The sequence below is a fragment of the Athene noctua genome, chromosome 26 (assembly GCF_965140245.1).
Source record: "Athene noctua chromosome 26, bAthNoc1.hap1.1, whole genome shotgun sequence".
In the NCBI taxonomy this organism is placed as follows: Eukaryota; Metazoa; Chordata; class Aves; order Strigiformes; family Strigidae; genus Athene; species Athene noctua.
In genome coordinates, this window is record NC_134062.1 from 4,215,707 (window position 1) to 4,228,948 (window position 13,242).

General features: G+C 47.2%; 1 protein-coding gene across 2 annotated transcripts in view; it reads left to right on the forward strand.

Annotated features, from left to right (window-relative positions):
* Positions 1-13,242, forward strand: part of UBASH3B (ubiquitin associated and SH3 domain containing B) — a 76,421-nt gene that overhangs the window by 47,214 nt on the left and 15,965 nt on the right. Inside the window, exons 2-6 of one of the 2 annotated variants that reach the window (XM_074927470.1) lie at positions 1,566-1,619; positions 2,217-2,403; positions 2,883-3,081; positions 5,361-5,530; positions 7,688-7,896. In XM_074927470.1, coding sequence (XP_074783571.1) covers positions 1,566-1,619; positions 2,217-2,403; positions 2,883-3,081; positions 5,361-5,530; positions 7,688-7,896 — 819 coding nt within the window. Of the gene's footprint in view, positions 1-1,565; positions 1,624-2,216; positions 2,404-2,882; positions 3,082-5,360; positions 5,531-7,687; positions 7,897-13,242 lie in introns of both variants that reach the window. The other variant, XM_074927471.1, reaches the window with a different exon arrangement.

The following is a 13,242-nucleotide window of genomic DNA, read 5'->3' on the forward strand; positions in this document are numbered from 1 at the left end:
GTGGATCCTGTCCCTTGGGTCAGACGCATTCCCTCTAGCTTTAAGAGATCAGCACGGCTTTCACTCTATTATCAAGCTGTAACATAACATATTTAGTAAAATTAGGTTATGGCTTGGGGCTGGCCGGCGTGAACTAGAAGTTTCCCTGTCCTCAGTCAGATCTTGTGTCGCTGACACCAGGCAGCTGAGACATGGCATATAACCCGCAGAGCAAAAAGGGAGGCAGCTGCTTCGGCCAAATTAACGACAGGAGAACGCAACTAGCTGTCACCTTCGTCAGCCCCTGGGCTCTACCCCTGCTCGTGCTTCACACCCCGAACAGCAGGCAGCGGGGCGTTAGCGTCAGTGGGAGCTGCACTGGTGCCTGAATGCATTCCCTGCTCTCTACCACTGGGAAACACACCCCTGTCTGCCAGTGCAGCGTGGAGGCTCTGGAGGATGCAGATCTTTTCTGGCACTGCCCATCTGTCCTTTCCCTTCCCTGGCTTCAGGACACAGCTGCCTGGAGACCCCTCTCTTGCCTTCTGTGAAGGCTTCTTGCTCTTCAGACCTTCCTCCACCCACACCGTGTTTCACGAGTGTGTGCTGGTTAATTAAAGCAGCATCCCCTTCATTTTGGCTTCTTTCCTACCAGACCTGTAGTACTTGTTTGAAAGCAATACTTCCCTTCTTCCCTTAAACAGAAAGCTCCGAAATCACCTATTAATGGAGAATTTGCCTCCTGACACCAGGGCCTGACTTCTGCCCCACGACCCTAGCATTTCTATCCTTTTCTGCCTCCTCCTTTCATCATTTTTTGCTAAATATTTATGCCATTTGGATTCTGAGTGAATTTCTCCTTTTGGCAGTCTCTAGTGTTACAAAGCTGAGCTGATCCACAGCTGCGTTTCCGTGCTGATGTCAAGCATTTGGAAAACACTATGATATGTCTACAAGTTAAACAGCACCGTGCTGGCTGCTTCTGCAACCAGAAAACTTGCTGAACAGAAGACTTGGGTCTTCCTAGCTGGAGTGAAAAGGAATTTCCAGGCATCCTGAAGGGAAATAAGCAAAAGGGCATTTTCAGTGTAGCGAGAACTGAAGGCAGCTTGCAAATATTGGCAGGTTATTGAAACCTGGAAAAATCTCTGGTTTGTGCCCCCTCGTGGCAGTTGAATTTTTCTTGTCCTCAGGCCATTGCAATGCCTGCACTTCCAGACCCAACCCTTCTGATTTTCATGCTGAGCAAATGACCAGTATAGAAGTCATTAAATGCCAACAGCCGGTGCTTCACCATCCAGAAATACTCCAGGCCAAGCAGGGAAAACCCAGAGGTCCATTTCTCATACTTTAAATATGTGGCACAGCTTTGCCCCTCAGACCGTGTGCAGCGACTTGACAGGCAGCACGACCTAAAGAAAGCCCCAGGGCTGAGGAAATCCGTCTGAAAATCATATTCTGCAGGTTTCTAAACACACCGCTACAGCCCTTCCCCAGCAAGGACCCAGGTTCAAGCAACGGACGTGACTGTAACCATATAATCCAGCATCACTGAAATACTCTTTTTTATTTTGTTCTCTCTTCAGACAAAAAGCACTGGCATCGACAGGTGGAAGAAGTGTTCAAGCAGCATGCGACTGGTTGGTATGAAGTAATAAATGTTAAAAAGAGTAAAGGAAATAGTGAATTTAACATCTACGGTTTTAGCCATCAGAACGTGGAGTTTTTAAACTGATAAACGCTATGTTCCGTATAAAACACGTAAAATGTTTTCCCTGAAAAACACCAGCAGCATTATTGAGCCATTATTTAAGTGGTGTAAATAAGCGGTCCAGAAACAAGCCTCGTCTGAGAGAGTTTGTGATCTCGAGTAATAGCAAGAGAAGGTGAGAGAAAGGAACCACTACTCTCTCCACCCTAAACAGAAAACCGAGAGATGCCTTTTCAAAGAGGTTGAGCAATTTCTAGTGCTCTCCTCCCTGTGTTTTGTACTCCAAAAGTCAGAAAGGCAGAAACAGTGACCTGGGTTAGATCTTCAGAGCCTCAGTCTGAAACTAAAACCCAATTTTCTGTATTACTTAGCAGTGGTAATGGGCTGCAAGTGAGATGGTGTACCTCTCTGCCTGACCTGCCAGAGCTGATTTTTTCCATAAAGGGAGAGAGGACAGGGAAAGCTGATTTTGTTGAAAAAATAGATGTCTTTATCCGTCAGTCTAACAGTGCTTTCTCCCTCTTAGGTTGTTCTCCCATGTTGGTGACCCATTCCTCGATGACACCCTGCCTCGGGAGTACGTCCTCTACCTGCGCCCCACCGGCCCCCTGGCTCAGAAGCTCTCCGAGTTCTGGCAGCAGTCAAAGCAGATCTGTGGGAAGAACAAAGCTCACAACATTTTCCCACATATCACCCTTTGCCAGTTCTTCATGGTAAACCAGAGCTCCTCTTCCCGTTGCCTTTATGCATGCACTCGTGAGCAGCCCTCACCAGGCACCGGCTGGAGACATTACACACTTTGTTCAGTTGCTGCACAAGGGTTTGTGCCCGGGGGTTGGGGGGGGGTTGTTGAGGAGGTAACTGGTTTTTAAGCAAGTTGTTTTCAGCAGCAGCAGCAGACCAAATTCTCGTAATCTCAAGTGATCGTTAACAGACGTGGAGGCTTGGTGAGGTTGGGGAGGTTACTCGGGGACAGCTGATCCTGCTTTGAGGACAAGGGAGGGGCAGATGATTTCTGAACATACATTTTTTATGACCATGTGCTTTTTCTCACTGCCCTATAGCAAAGGTAGACCATTCGTGCTCACCCTCCCAAGCCTTTCCTTTCTCTACTGAGCGCGCTAGAGAGCTAAGCAGAGGCGTAAGGAGTGATTATCCACCTGAGAAACGCTTGTCCCGTTTCCTTTGGCAGTGTGAGGACAGCAAGGTCGATGCTCTCACTGAAGCTCTGCAGGCCACCGTGATGCGGTGGAAATGCAAATTCCCTGCCCCTCTGCCTTTGGAGCTCTACACGTCCTCAAACTTCATTGGGCTTTTTGTCAAGGAAGAAAGTGCTGAGGTGCTCAAGAAGTTTGCTGCAGACTTCGCTGCAGAGGCTGCTTCTAAAGCAGGTGAGTGACTGTGCTGGCAGCTACGTAGAGCTTATGGCTTGGTCAAGGCTTGGGCATTTTCAGAAACCAAAGTTTTGATGGCGTGAAGAACCAAAGCTCATGAAGCCAATACCTGATTTTGAGAAGTGACCTGAAGGCTAAGAGCCCAAGAGGAACACCCCAGCGGGTGCTTTGGGTTTCAGTGCTTTTTCAGTTGAAAGATCACCTCACACTTCGTCTCAAGTGTTATCTCCTGAAAGGGAAGTTGACATTTGGTGGTTCCTTAACCTTTTAGATAGACGCTTTGTCTGCAAGGCTGAGCATTTCCTGCTCCACTCGCTACCTCGAGCCACCGCCACAAAACTTTCTTCAGCCATATAAAGGCTGTGCTTCTCGCTGCATTTCTGAGATGCAAACAGGACTCAGTGAGAAGATCCCAAGTGCCCTGGCAACCTAGAAGGGTACCTTTTCAAATCTCAGTACCATTGCCTGGTCCTCTGCTGCTTCTGGAGGGGAGAACCCATCAGGAGCTGGGAGATGACTGGAGCACCCCGAGCTCTGACAGTTTCTGCTGCTGAAGGGGCTCTCCAGGTGCCCTCTGGTTGACTCCAAACTTGGAAGTCAGAACAGCATTGGCAGCTAACTAGACTCCTAAGGTTGGGGTGATTAACCCCACCAAAGTGCGTTGTCCAGAATCAGACACACAAAACCTGGAGCAGAGTGGGGAAAAATAATAAGCTCCCTGACTAATCCTCTCACCCTCTGTCACTCAGCCTGGACTAGTCACAGCACAACTGGTTTAGTCCTTCGTTATCACAGGCTTATCCTGGAGTTTCAGCACATCAAGATACAACAACTTCTGCGTCCCTGGGTGTTCCTGTGTGAGACAGGCACCCCGTAACACCATGCAGAACCGCTGCACGTCTCTGCCCCTGGTTCAGAGGAAGAGATACGGATGTGTTGTAGGTTCTTAACACCTCCGAAATGCATTGCTTTCACCTGACAGTGACCTAGAATCTTTCTTCCATTTAGAAGAGGGAGGAAACAGCTGTTATCTTTACAAATGCACATTTTGGAAAGCAGCGACAGGCACCGCAACATTGGGTGGGTCCAGGGACTGCTGGAGCCGTGTGAGAATGGTACAGGTGTCCCCCTGCACAGCATGCACGTACCCTCCAAACCAACACGGTCAGAAGGGGCAGTTCTCACTCCAAAAACACCAGCCCAGAAGAAGGAAGCGTCAGTGGCTCCCAGCAAAGCTTCTGCCCCTGCAACTGCTGCGGTTCAGACCAGACTGGCTCGTTCTTAGGGGAAGCCAATTGCTGCATTGCAGTCCACAGCTTGGGCAGGTTATCACATTAAAGTCTCTGGGGCTTTTTCAGAGATACAGAGAATATTTTTTCTTGCTGATCAAAAAAAAAAAAAAAAAAAAAAAGACGGATGAGCTTGCAGAGCTACCCCTGGCTGGCACTTAGATCTGAGTCTCTGAATAGCTGCAATTTTGACTGAATAATCAGTCAAATTTAATTGCAATTTTTGGTTGAATAAGCAAGAATAAATTACATGCAAACAATGTATCCTATGATTTCCATGTCTAGTGGAAGAGTCCAATATTTCCCATACTTTCACCTTTCTGCTTCCTGGAATCTTTTCCTAATAAAGATTCTTTTTCTGCAGGATCATTTTGAATCATTGTCTGTTTCCTCATATTGGAATACCTCACCTTCGGTGGGCAAACTGGTAATCCAACTGATGTGCAGGGAAAAGATTTAATGAACTTGCATGAACCTGTAAATTCCCTGGATTTGTAATTGCTAATGTAGGAGAGAGAACAAAGGAGGGAGAGGAAAAATGAAGATTTTTACTTGTTTATTTGGAGAGATCCTCACCTGCTAATGAAAGAAAGTCAACCCCTTTCCTGGAAAAGTGTCTTTTTTGGCAGAAGACCTACTGGGTTCAAAATTACAGTAATTGTTATCACACCATTCAGATACCCATTGTTCTCTGAATGCAAATGAGCTTTGGCAGTTGGTTGCCTTGTTTGCCACCCTGGCGTGACTCAGGACTGAATCAGACCACGAATCTCTAATAATTTGATCCAAGGTGCAACATACGTAGGGAACTCACGTTTGACTTCTCCAAAAGCCTTTTCAGAAACTGGCCTACGATTGGTTCCACTTGAGCTACCTTGAAAAGTTTGGCTCCCAGCTCCTGTTCAGAAGCGATAGACGCTCTTAGACTTTCAGCAAGCTGCTAATCTCGACTGTCTCTTGTTGTTAACTGACATCTTCTCATTGCAGATGTTCACGTGGAGCCCCACAAGAAGCAGCTCCACGTGACGCTGGCCTATCACTTCCAGACCAGCCACCTGCCCACCCTGGAGAAGTTAGCACAGAACATCGACGTCAAGCTGGGCTGCGACTGGGTCGCTGCGATATTCTCCCGAGACATACGCTTCGTTAATCATGAGGTGAGTTTTTGGAGCTTAAAAAAAAAAAAATCTAGCAGAGTTGCAGGCTGTTTTAGCTGCATTCACAGCTCAAGAGTGCTCACAAGCTGCAAGGTGAATGAGGACACCCGTGTCCCCTGCTGAGCGCTGTATGGATACGCAGCACAGGCTGCACAGGCATTAAGGAATTTGCCACAGGGGTACCCAGAACATAGATCTCCCACATCTCACCAGTCATCTTAGCCAACAGACCATCTTGCCTTTTTTATTTTTTTGCTTTTTACTTATACTGCCTAGACTTGCTGTTTCACCCACCTCATTTCTTGCTTCTTGTGGGAACACTGTCCAGCTGGATTAGTTAATTCTAACAGTGACTCTCACGTTAGCTCAACCTAAGCTGGTCTGAACTCTCAAGAACCAAACCAGTATCTTAACCTGACCACTACTCATTTCTTCTGTACAAACTTGACATTATTATTATTAATCACAGCATTTAGTTTCATCATCTGAGAAACATTTACCCTCATGGCCCGTGTACTTCAATTACTCATAAGGATTTTATAACTGCAGTATGTAAGTGTCTTAACACGTCGTTTTCCAACACAATATACAAAAAAATAATATTTCCATTTTGTAGATTGGCATCTTGAGCATAGAGAAACCACACGTGAGGTTCACCTCACCTCCCTGTAAATATCCCCAATTTAGAGGTCTAAGTCTGAGCCAGTCTTTGCACCGAGGCTCAGTGTGGAGAAACAGGCACCTCCAGAAAGTGAGTCATCTGACCTACCTAAGATGTCTAGCTCAGAACAAGGTGAATCAACTTCTGGAGGAGGGAACCTCCAAAAGGTGCCTGCTCAGGCTTTGGCAGCGAACTAGACTCCTAGTGTTGGGGTGATTAACCCCACCAAAGTGCATTGTCCAGAATCAGACAAACAAAACCTGGGGCAGAGTGGGAAAAAGTTATTTTAGTCCAGCACACGATACACCACAGAGTAAATAGGTGCCAAATCTTCTGGAGAGCTGAGGTTTCTCGTGCAGGATGCTCTGACCCCCCCGGGCCATGCTTCCCATCCCTGACAGCCTCGTTTCCTACCCAAAGAGTCGTCTTCTCCTTTAGAAGCTGCAAGTAGTCAACACTATCACTACTGCAGAGGGAGCTGCTGATGAAAACCAGCACACATCTTTGCATATCTAACTTCAGGCAGCCATGTGTGAAAGTTTTGGCCTTGTGGTATCAGGTGACAGTGACTAGTATCCTTTGAAGATACCACAAATAGTCTAAAGGAGGATTAGTGAGCAAACAGGCTGACACCATCAGGAGACCAGAGCTGCTCGGCAGATTATGGTTTTTCTTTGCACGATGCCACTGGAGAAGTTAGGCTTGGCCAGGGACAATAACACATTTGTTCTCCTTTTAAATGGGGGACTGCTGTAGCCATTTCCAAGGAAAGTTACTGATGGGCATTTAATTCGTGTGGATTCTTCATGCTCCAGTGAAGGCAAGATTACAGAATTACACTCACTGATCTTTCCCCCATCTTTTAACTTAACCCTGTCCATGTTAGGAAATTCAAAGAAACCAATGCAGCCACATAGCAGTATTTCTCCCCACCTCTCCTTTCTCCTTGTGCATTCTCATGAACAGTTTTGAGAGCAGGGAGTCACAGAATCAAACCTGTTCCCCCCCGCCCTTGTCTTCAGAAGCAACAGCAACAAGGAGAGCTGCTCTTTCAGATCAAGCACAAGTGAGTAAACCAAAAATGGTCACGGACCACTACAGCTGGGTAAATTCCACATCCCAATAAGAATTCAGTTCCGTTTTTAACAGGGTGATTAGATGTAAGCACACGGTCATGGTTTTGCTTGCTCTAAAAAAAAAAAAAAAAAATCACACACCCCCCTTGCATCCTAGTTATCAAAGACACGACTGGAATCAAAGAGGGAAGGAGTAAATAACTGGAAAAGCTTTCCAACAGCAAAGAGTGGGAATGGCAGGAATTCCCTGAAGGTAAAGCCTTCCTGGATAAAGCACAAAGTGATGCACTTCAAGAAGAATGTTCACATCTTGCTAAGATTAAAGGTCCAGTATAGGACCAGTGCTCCTGCCCCACTCTGCTAAAGGTTCCCTTCCATTAACGATCCTTTCTTTCATTTGTGCTTCTGTTTCTCCCCCAGACTCTGCAAGTGATCTATCCTTACACCCCCCAGAATGATGATGAACTGGAGCTGGTCCCAGGGGATTTTATTTTCATGTCCCCAGTGGAACAAACCAGTACAAGTGAGGGCTGGATTTATGGCATTTCCCTTGCAACTGGCTGTTCTGGGCTACTGCCTGAAAATTACATCACGAAGGCGGATGAATGTGGGACCTGGGTGTTTCATGGGTAGGTAAAAAGCTGCTCAGTCCAGTTTCCATCATTGTAAAAAGGGGGCTCAGCAGCTGTGATTTCACCTGGGTAAGTGAAGAATCTCCCAGGGCTGCTGAGCAGGATGCTTGAGGAAAACATACTGGCACACAAATCCTCATTTTATAAGCAAAGGAAGAGCAGATGCTATCCCTGTGCATGGGATTAGAGGACGATGTGATTTATTTAGCTAAGATGTTACAGCAACTATTACTCATAGGATCGGTGCTGGTGGGTAACGGAGCCGGAGCAGATGGCCACTGTAGAGCCCTTGCTGTGTAGATACCTCTGTGGTGGGACTAGGATCAGGAAGGTTTACATTTGAGCATTAATTTGGGAAGTGAGATCTTCTGTGTATAATTCTCTAGGGAAAAGGACTTGGGATCAGAAATATTTCTTAGCAAGATTTTCAGAAGCGATTAGTTGCCTGCCTGCCAGTGGCTTCAGTGAGAATGCAGACCTCACCTTTTGATTAAGGTTGTGCCTGATGCCTCTTGATTTTGATAGGAGTTAGTTAAAGAGCAATTTAAAAAAAAAAAAAGTAGCGCTTGAGGGGTGGCTCTGGGCACTCCTGCAAGGCTGCCTGCATCTCTAAGCACCAAAACCACCTTTGACAAGCCTGGAGCATAGGGAATAGTTTGTATGTAAGAGCACAAGACATCGAGGAGAGGCACATTCCTGCCTGCTGCCCCTTGGTTACAGTCATGCCAGCCGGCAGGTTAGTTACACAGCGAAGGGATGGAGATACAGAACAAAACACAGTTTGTATTTCAGATTTCAGTGGGCAAGCATGACCTGTGGAGAAGGTCTCTGAGCAGAAAGGGAAGGCGTTCTGTAACCCGTGTCAGCACAGGACAGCCAGGGGAACTAACTCGGCACTCGAATAAAAACTGATCCAACAACTCCTCAAATCGAGCAAAATGCAGGAAACCGAAAGAGCAGAAAGGAGGGCAAGCAGCCTTTTTCTTTGCCTGTGGCTTTTCATTCATTGATGCAATGCGGTGAACGACAGACGGAGAGCAGGCACAGGGCAATCACAGCTTGCAGGCTGGCTTCCAGATGTGACTGCCACCCACCACTGCCCTTCTGTACACCAGCCCTGGTTCGGCCCCGAGTCCTCCCCAACCCAGAAGTCTGTCAGGCAGGGACAAGCATAGCAAGAGATCACTCATTTGTCACAACCATCTATTTTTTTCTTGCCTGCCCTCTGAGAAATGCACACCACTAATAAAGGGCTTCCATCCATATGTTTGCCAAACAAACCTGTCTATACTGGGTCTGTCATTGCAAAACTCCAGCTCATCTTTCATTATGAGGAAAGAAAAGACCTCCACTAACCCGGGCTTAAAGAAATGAAAACCAAGACTCCGGAGCGAAGTCAATCGGAGTGTTTGGATGAAGACAGGACTTAATCCAGACCCTCCAATCTGCAATCATGCAAAACCATCCTTTCTTCCCCTAAAATTTGCTGGCCAAAATGGTCTCAGGTCCACATACACTGCAGCAGCCTGCTCTAGTGGATTCTATTTTTTTTTTCTTACAGTGCCTGGAAGAGTTTTGAGGCCTAGGGAGTAGCATGGGAAAGAATTACTATTGCAGCAGCAACTAAAAGGAAAGCCAAATGTTTTGTAACTCCAGCACCTCTGCCTCCAGACAAGCAAAGGAAGGAAATGCCCCTTCCCTGATTACTGCTAAAGACTATAAATCATTAATTGGAGCATGCAATATGGAGCATTTATCAAAAACATTATTACATACCGGGAAACAGCCTCATTTTACACAGCAGCTTCCCGTGGGGAATATTAGGTTACAGAATGTCATGTGGCCAAAACAATAGCAAGCTAAGGACAGCCTAAGCCCCGCTTCTGTCTCGGCCACAGTATTGACAGTAGGATCCTCGGGGTAAGAGAAGGGCACACAGATATCTTCATTTCATAGGCATGAGAGAAAGCGTGGCAGTACTCACCGGGACTGCAGGAGACAGGACCCAGCTCAGGGTGTTGGCACCCTGAGTGGTGAGCAGTGTCGTGGTCCCGGGGGCTGGCTCATGCTGCCTCTGTGTACACAGCCATGTCCCGTTTCATCCCTGCAGAGGATGAAAAGGAAAGAAAGAAAGAAAGAAAGAGTCATGGAGCTTTCCCTCCTAGTCACCAGAGACTGCATTCTTCAAGTGAAAATCATGCATTATTGAGATCATCACGAAAACACAGCTCACTCTGGGCTGCAGCACCCTGGCTGTACCACGCAAGAGAGATGACAGGCAAAATGCTATTCTGGGATATCTGATCGAAATTTTTAATACAGCAAAATTAGATTGCTAGTTCCTGCACGTTTCACCCGAAAAAAGGTTTCCCTGTTGCACTGCCCAAGCGAGGCAGGTGCCGAAATGGGTGGCCTTTGCAGGACATGGCTTTTATGGCTAATATCCAAATAGTGCCTCGAGAGCTCTGCCCAGCACACGGACCTTCCGCTGGACAAACATACAACAGAAAGATGTCCCTGCCCTATAGAATGGCTGCAGACCAGCAGTGAAGCTTGGTGATCTAACAGGGGAGAAAAGGCTTTGTCTTCGAGGCAGAAATACTGCCCAGGAAACCGGGTTGTGTCTTGAGAGGTCTGAATCCTTTCCCTGTCTACTCAGAATAGGAATGGACCACTTCTATTCTGCAAACCTCAGGGATTTTCCATACACCTAAACTATATTTCTTCGCTGTGGCACATCCCTGCGTGATTTCTTCTCATGCCAAGGACTGGACCTGCCGGTAACAGTGAGGAGCAACATTCGATCTCTGATCAGTGCTAAAGATTGGAAAGTACTTGAAGATAAATTGCTTCAGCATCCCACACAATGCAACCCAGATCCTAAGTGTGTGTAACCCATCCTGGCCATCTCCTCAGTAAGGGTATGCGGGTGAAAAATAACCTTTCTGAACCAAGCACTGGAGTCACCTTAGTTGTGTTTATATGGATGTCAGATCTGTTCTGACTGGGCCTAGGAGAGGGCCTGCCCACAGGTATGTTAAAACAAAAATACTTCTCCCCCTTTATGATATGAAGGTGAAAATCCTCTCCTGGAAGCAACAGAAGCTCCTGGTGAGCTGAAAGTACTTGGAGTGAATCCAAACTACAGATGCAGTATTCAAGAGAGATATATATATATGCTAATACATATATATATATGCATATCCACCTTAAAAGCTCCCCAGCAAACTGCTTGCAGGGTATTTTCTAAGTTGCCTTTCATGCTTGAAAACTAGTGGGCTGCCAAGTCAACAGAAGAAACTCTCCACCCTCGGCACACCGAGCCCAGAGGAGGCGGGAAGCCCAGCGAAGGTGCAGGAATTTACTTGCCCCATAGAAGACCCAAAACCCAAGCATTCAAGACCATGGGGCTCTCCACATATGCATGCAAAGGCATAAGGCAGAAGTAAGTGTGCTGTCTTTGTATCTGTGGACCCAGCACTACCCAAAAGCTAAAACTTGCGATGGTTCCCTGCGCTGCCTTTCCATTACCAGCAAAGCCAGAAATAGTCACCTCCTCTGCCCCAAAATGGGTAGAAGTGCTGTAGATATTACACCACAGTCTATTTCAGCTCCTCGTGAGATGCCAAAGCTATTCTTTGCCCCTTTAATAAGCCTGAGAAATCAGACTTGGCACAAGTACCAGGGGGAGGAAAAACAGCCCTAATTTTTCAAGCTATATTTGGGCCTCAGTAGGTTGTGGGGTTTTTTTTTCCACTCTGTCTTCCTCTTGTTCTACAACAGTGGCTGGTTCATTTTCCCCAGGGATTCCTTTCCTCTAGGTAATGATGAGTGATGCATCAGAGGAGTCTTTTCCTACACAGAGCTGAGGACCAGCATTGTTGTGCCATGACAGAGACCCTTTCTCCATCCTCTGCTGCAGCACCTCCATTCTCCAAGGGCTCTTTCCTGACTGGGAGGACATTGCCTCCAGGGACACAGCAGTATCACTGACAGAGCAGTGAAGGCAAGGCATCATCCAGAAGACACTAGATGTTGTTGTCTGCCTTCAGTGTGTGTTTGCCAAGCAGAGGAACCACAAGCCTTTGGAAAAAGCTTCCAAACAATGACCTATGCTTAGAAGATGACGAAGCTGAAATAGCTTCAGCGGTTTCTGTTTTCCAGCAACATCAAGGAGATGCCGCTGAAGACAGGCTGGTGGCTCTCCTCCAGACACAGCAAGGTAGTATGCCTTTGCTTCATCATCATTTGCAGCGGATCCTAGCATCTATAGATAGATAGAAAGCATTCATGGCCTTTTAATAAGGGCTTAGAGAGAAAGATGGTCTCAGAAACTGTGCAGCAGCTCCTGGGGGTAAGGGGAAGAGGAGTAACCAAACAAATCCTTAGTATTCTCCAGGCCAGCGTCCTTAAAAGACTGTCATGGGCAAAGCAGGAAAGGGCTGAGACAAGAGGAGGGGCTGGAAGCTGCAACACAAGCGAAGACAAAGAGTTCAGGCTCAAGATCTGCTTTGTACAGCAATATAGATGGGTTCCTAGCTCAGAAATTTCTTCTCCTATTGAGATACTCGAGTTTTTGGGTCAGTGAGGATGTACCTACGCTAGCTGCACCTGCACTCCAAGCTGACCACTTAATACAGTGATAAATGTCCATGCGTGCCCCCTCAGGGCTCAGCCACCCTGGGCTTGGCACACACTAACGCGCTCAGCAGCACTGGGATCAGAGTTGGCCTTATCCTGCCAGCTGGAAGTCTGGTCCGAGTGTACTTCTGCCTGCAATATTCTGAGGAGGAGGGTTAGCCATGATTTCTCACCACAGGACCCGGTAGTATTTCCCTCAGCTTATCCACAAAGCTTCATTTAACTCCTCTTCAAGATCCACCGCCCCTCGGCGTCGTACTGTGCCTAACTCAGAGGTATTTGCTGCCCTGACCTCTGATGCTCGTTTGGGCAACGAGAGGAACGGTTTCTGGAGCAAGCCCAGCCCTTGTTGGGAACTCACCATGAATAAAATAAATACAGTTAGAAGAATCTGTAAACCTAGAAGGTCAGGTCTGAAGAGCAGGAGGCTGGAGAGGTTGTCTGCTGCCAGAGGGCTGTGCCCACGGCAGCCGCTGCCTGACGCTGCTGGATGGGGATCAGCAGTGCTGTCCCCAGGACACCTCCCACCTCCCACTCCCCTCGCCTGCCAGTGCTTCCCTGCGTGGCATCTTCACCTGACTGAATAAACCAGTATCTCAGTCTCATCCTTGCACCCTAATTCCACCAGATAAGGGACCAACATCAGGACCAACAGTGTGGTATTTTTTTCTTCTTTAAACTGGTGCAAATCATATGATCTGC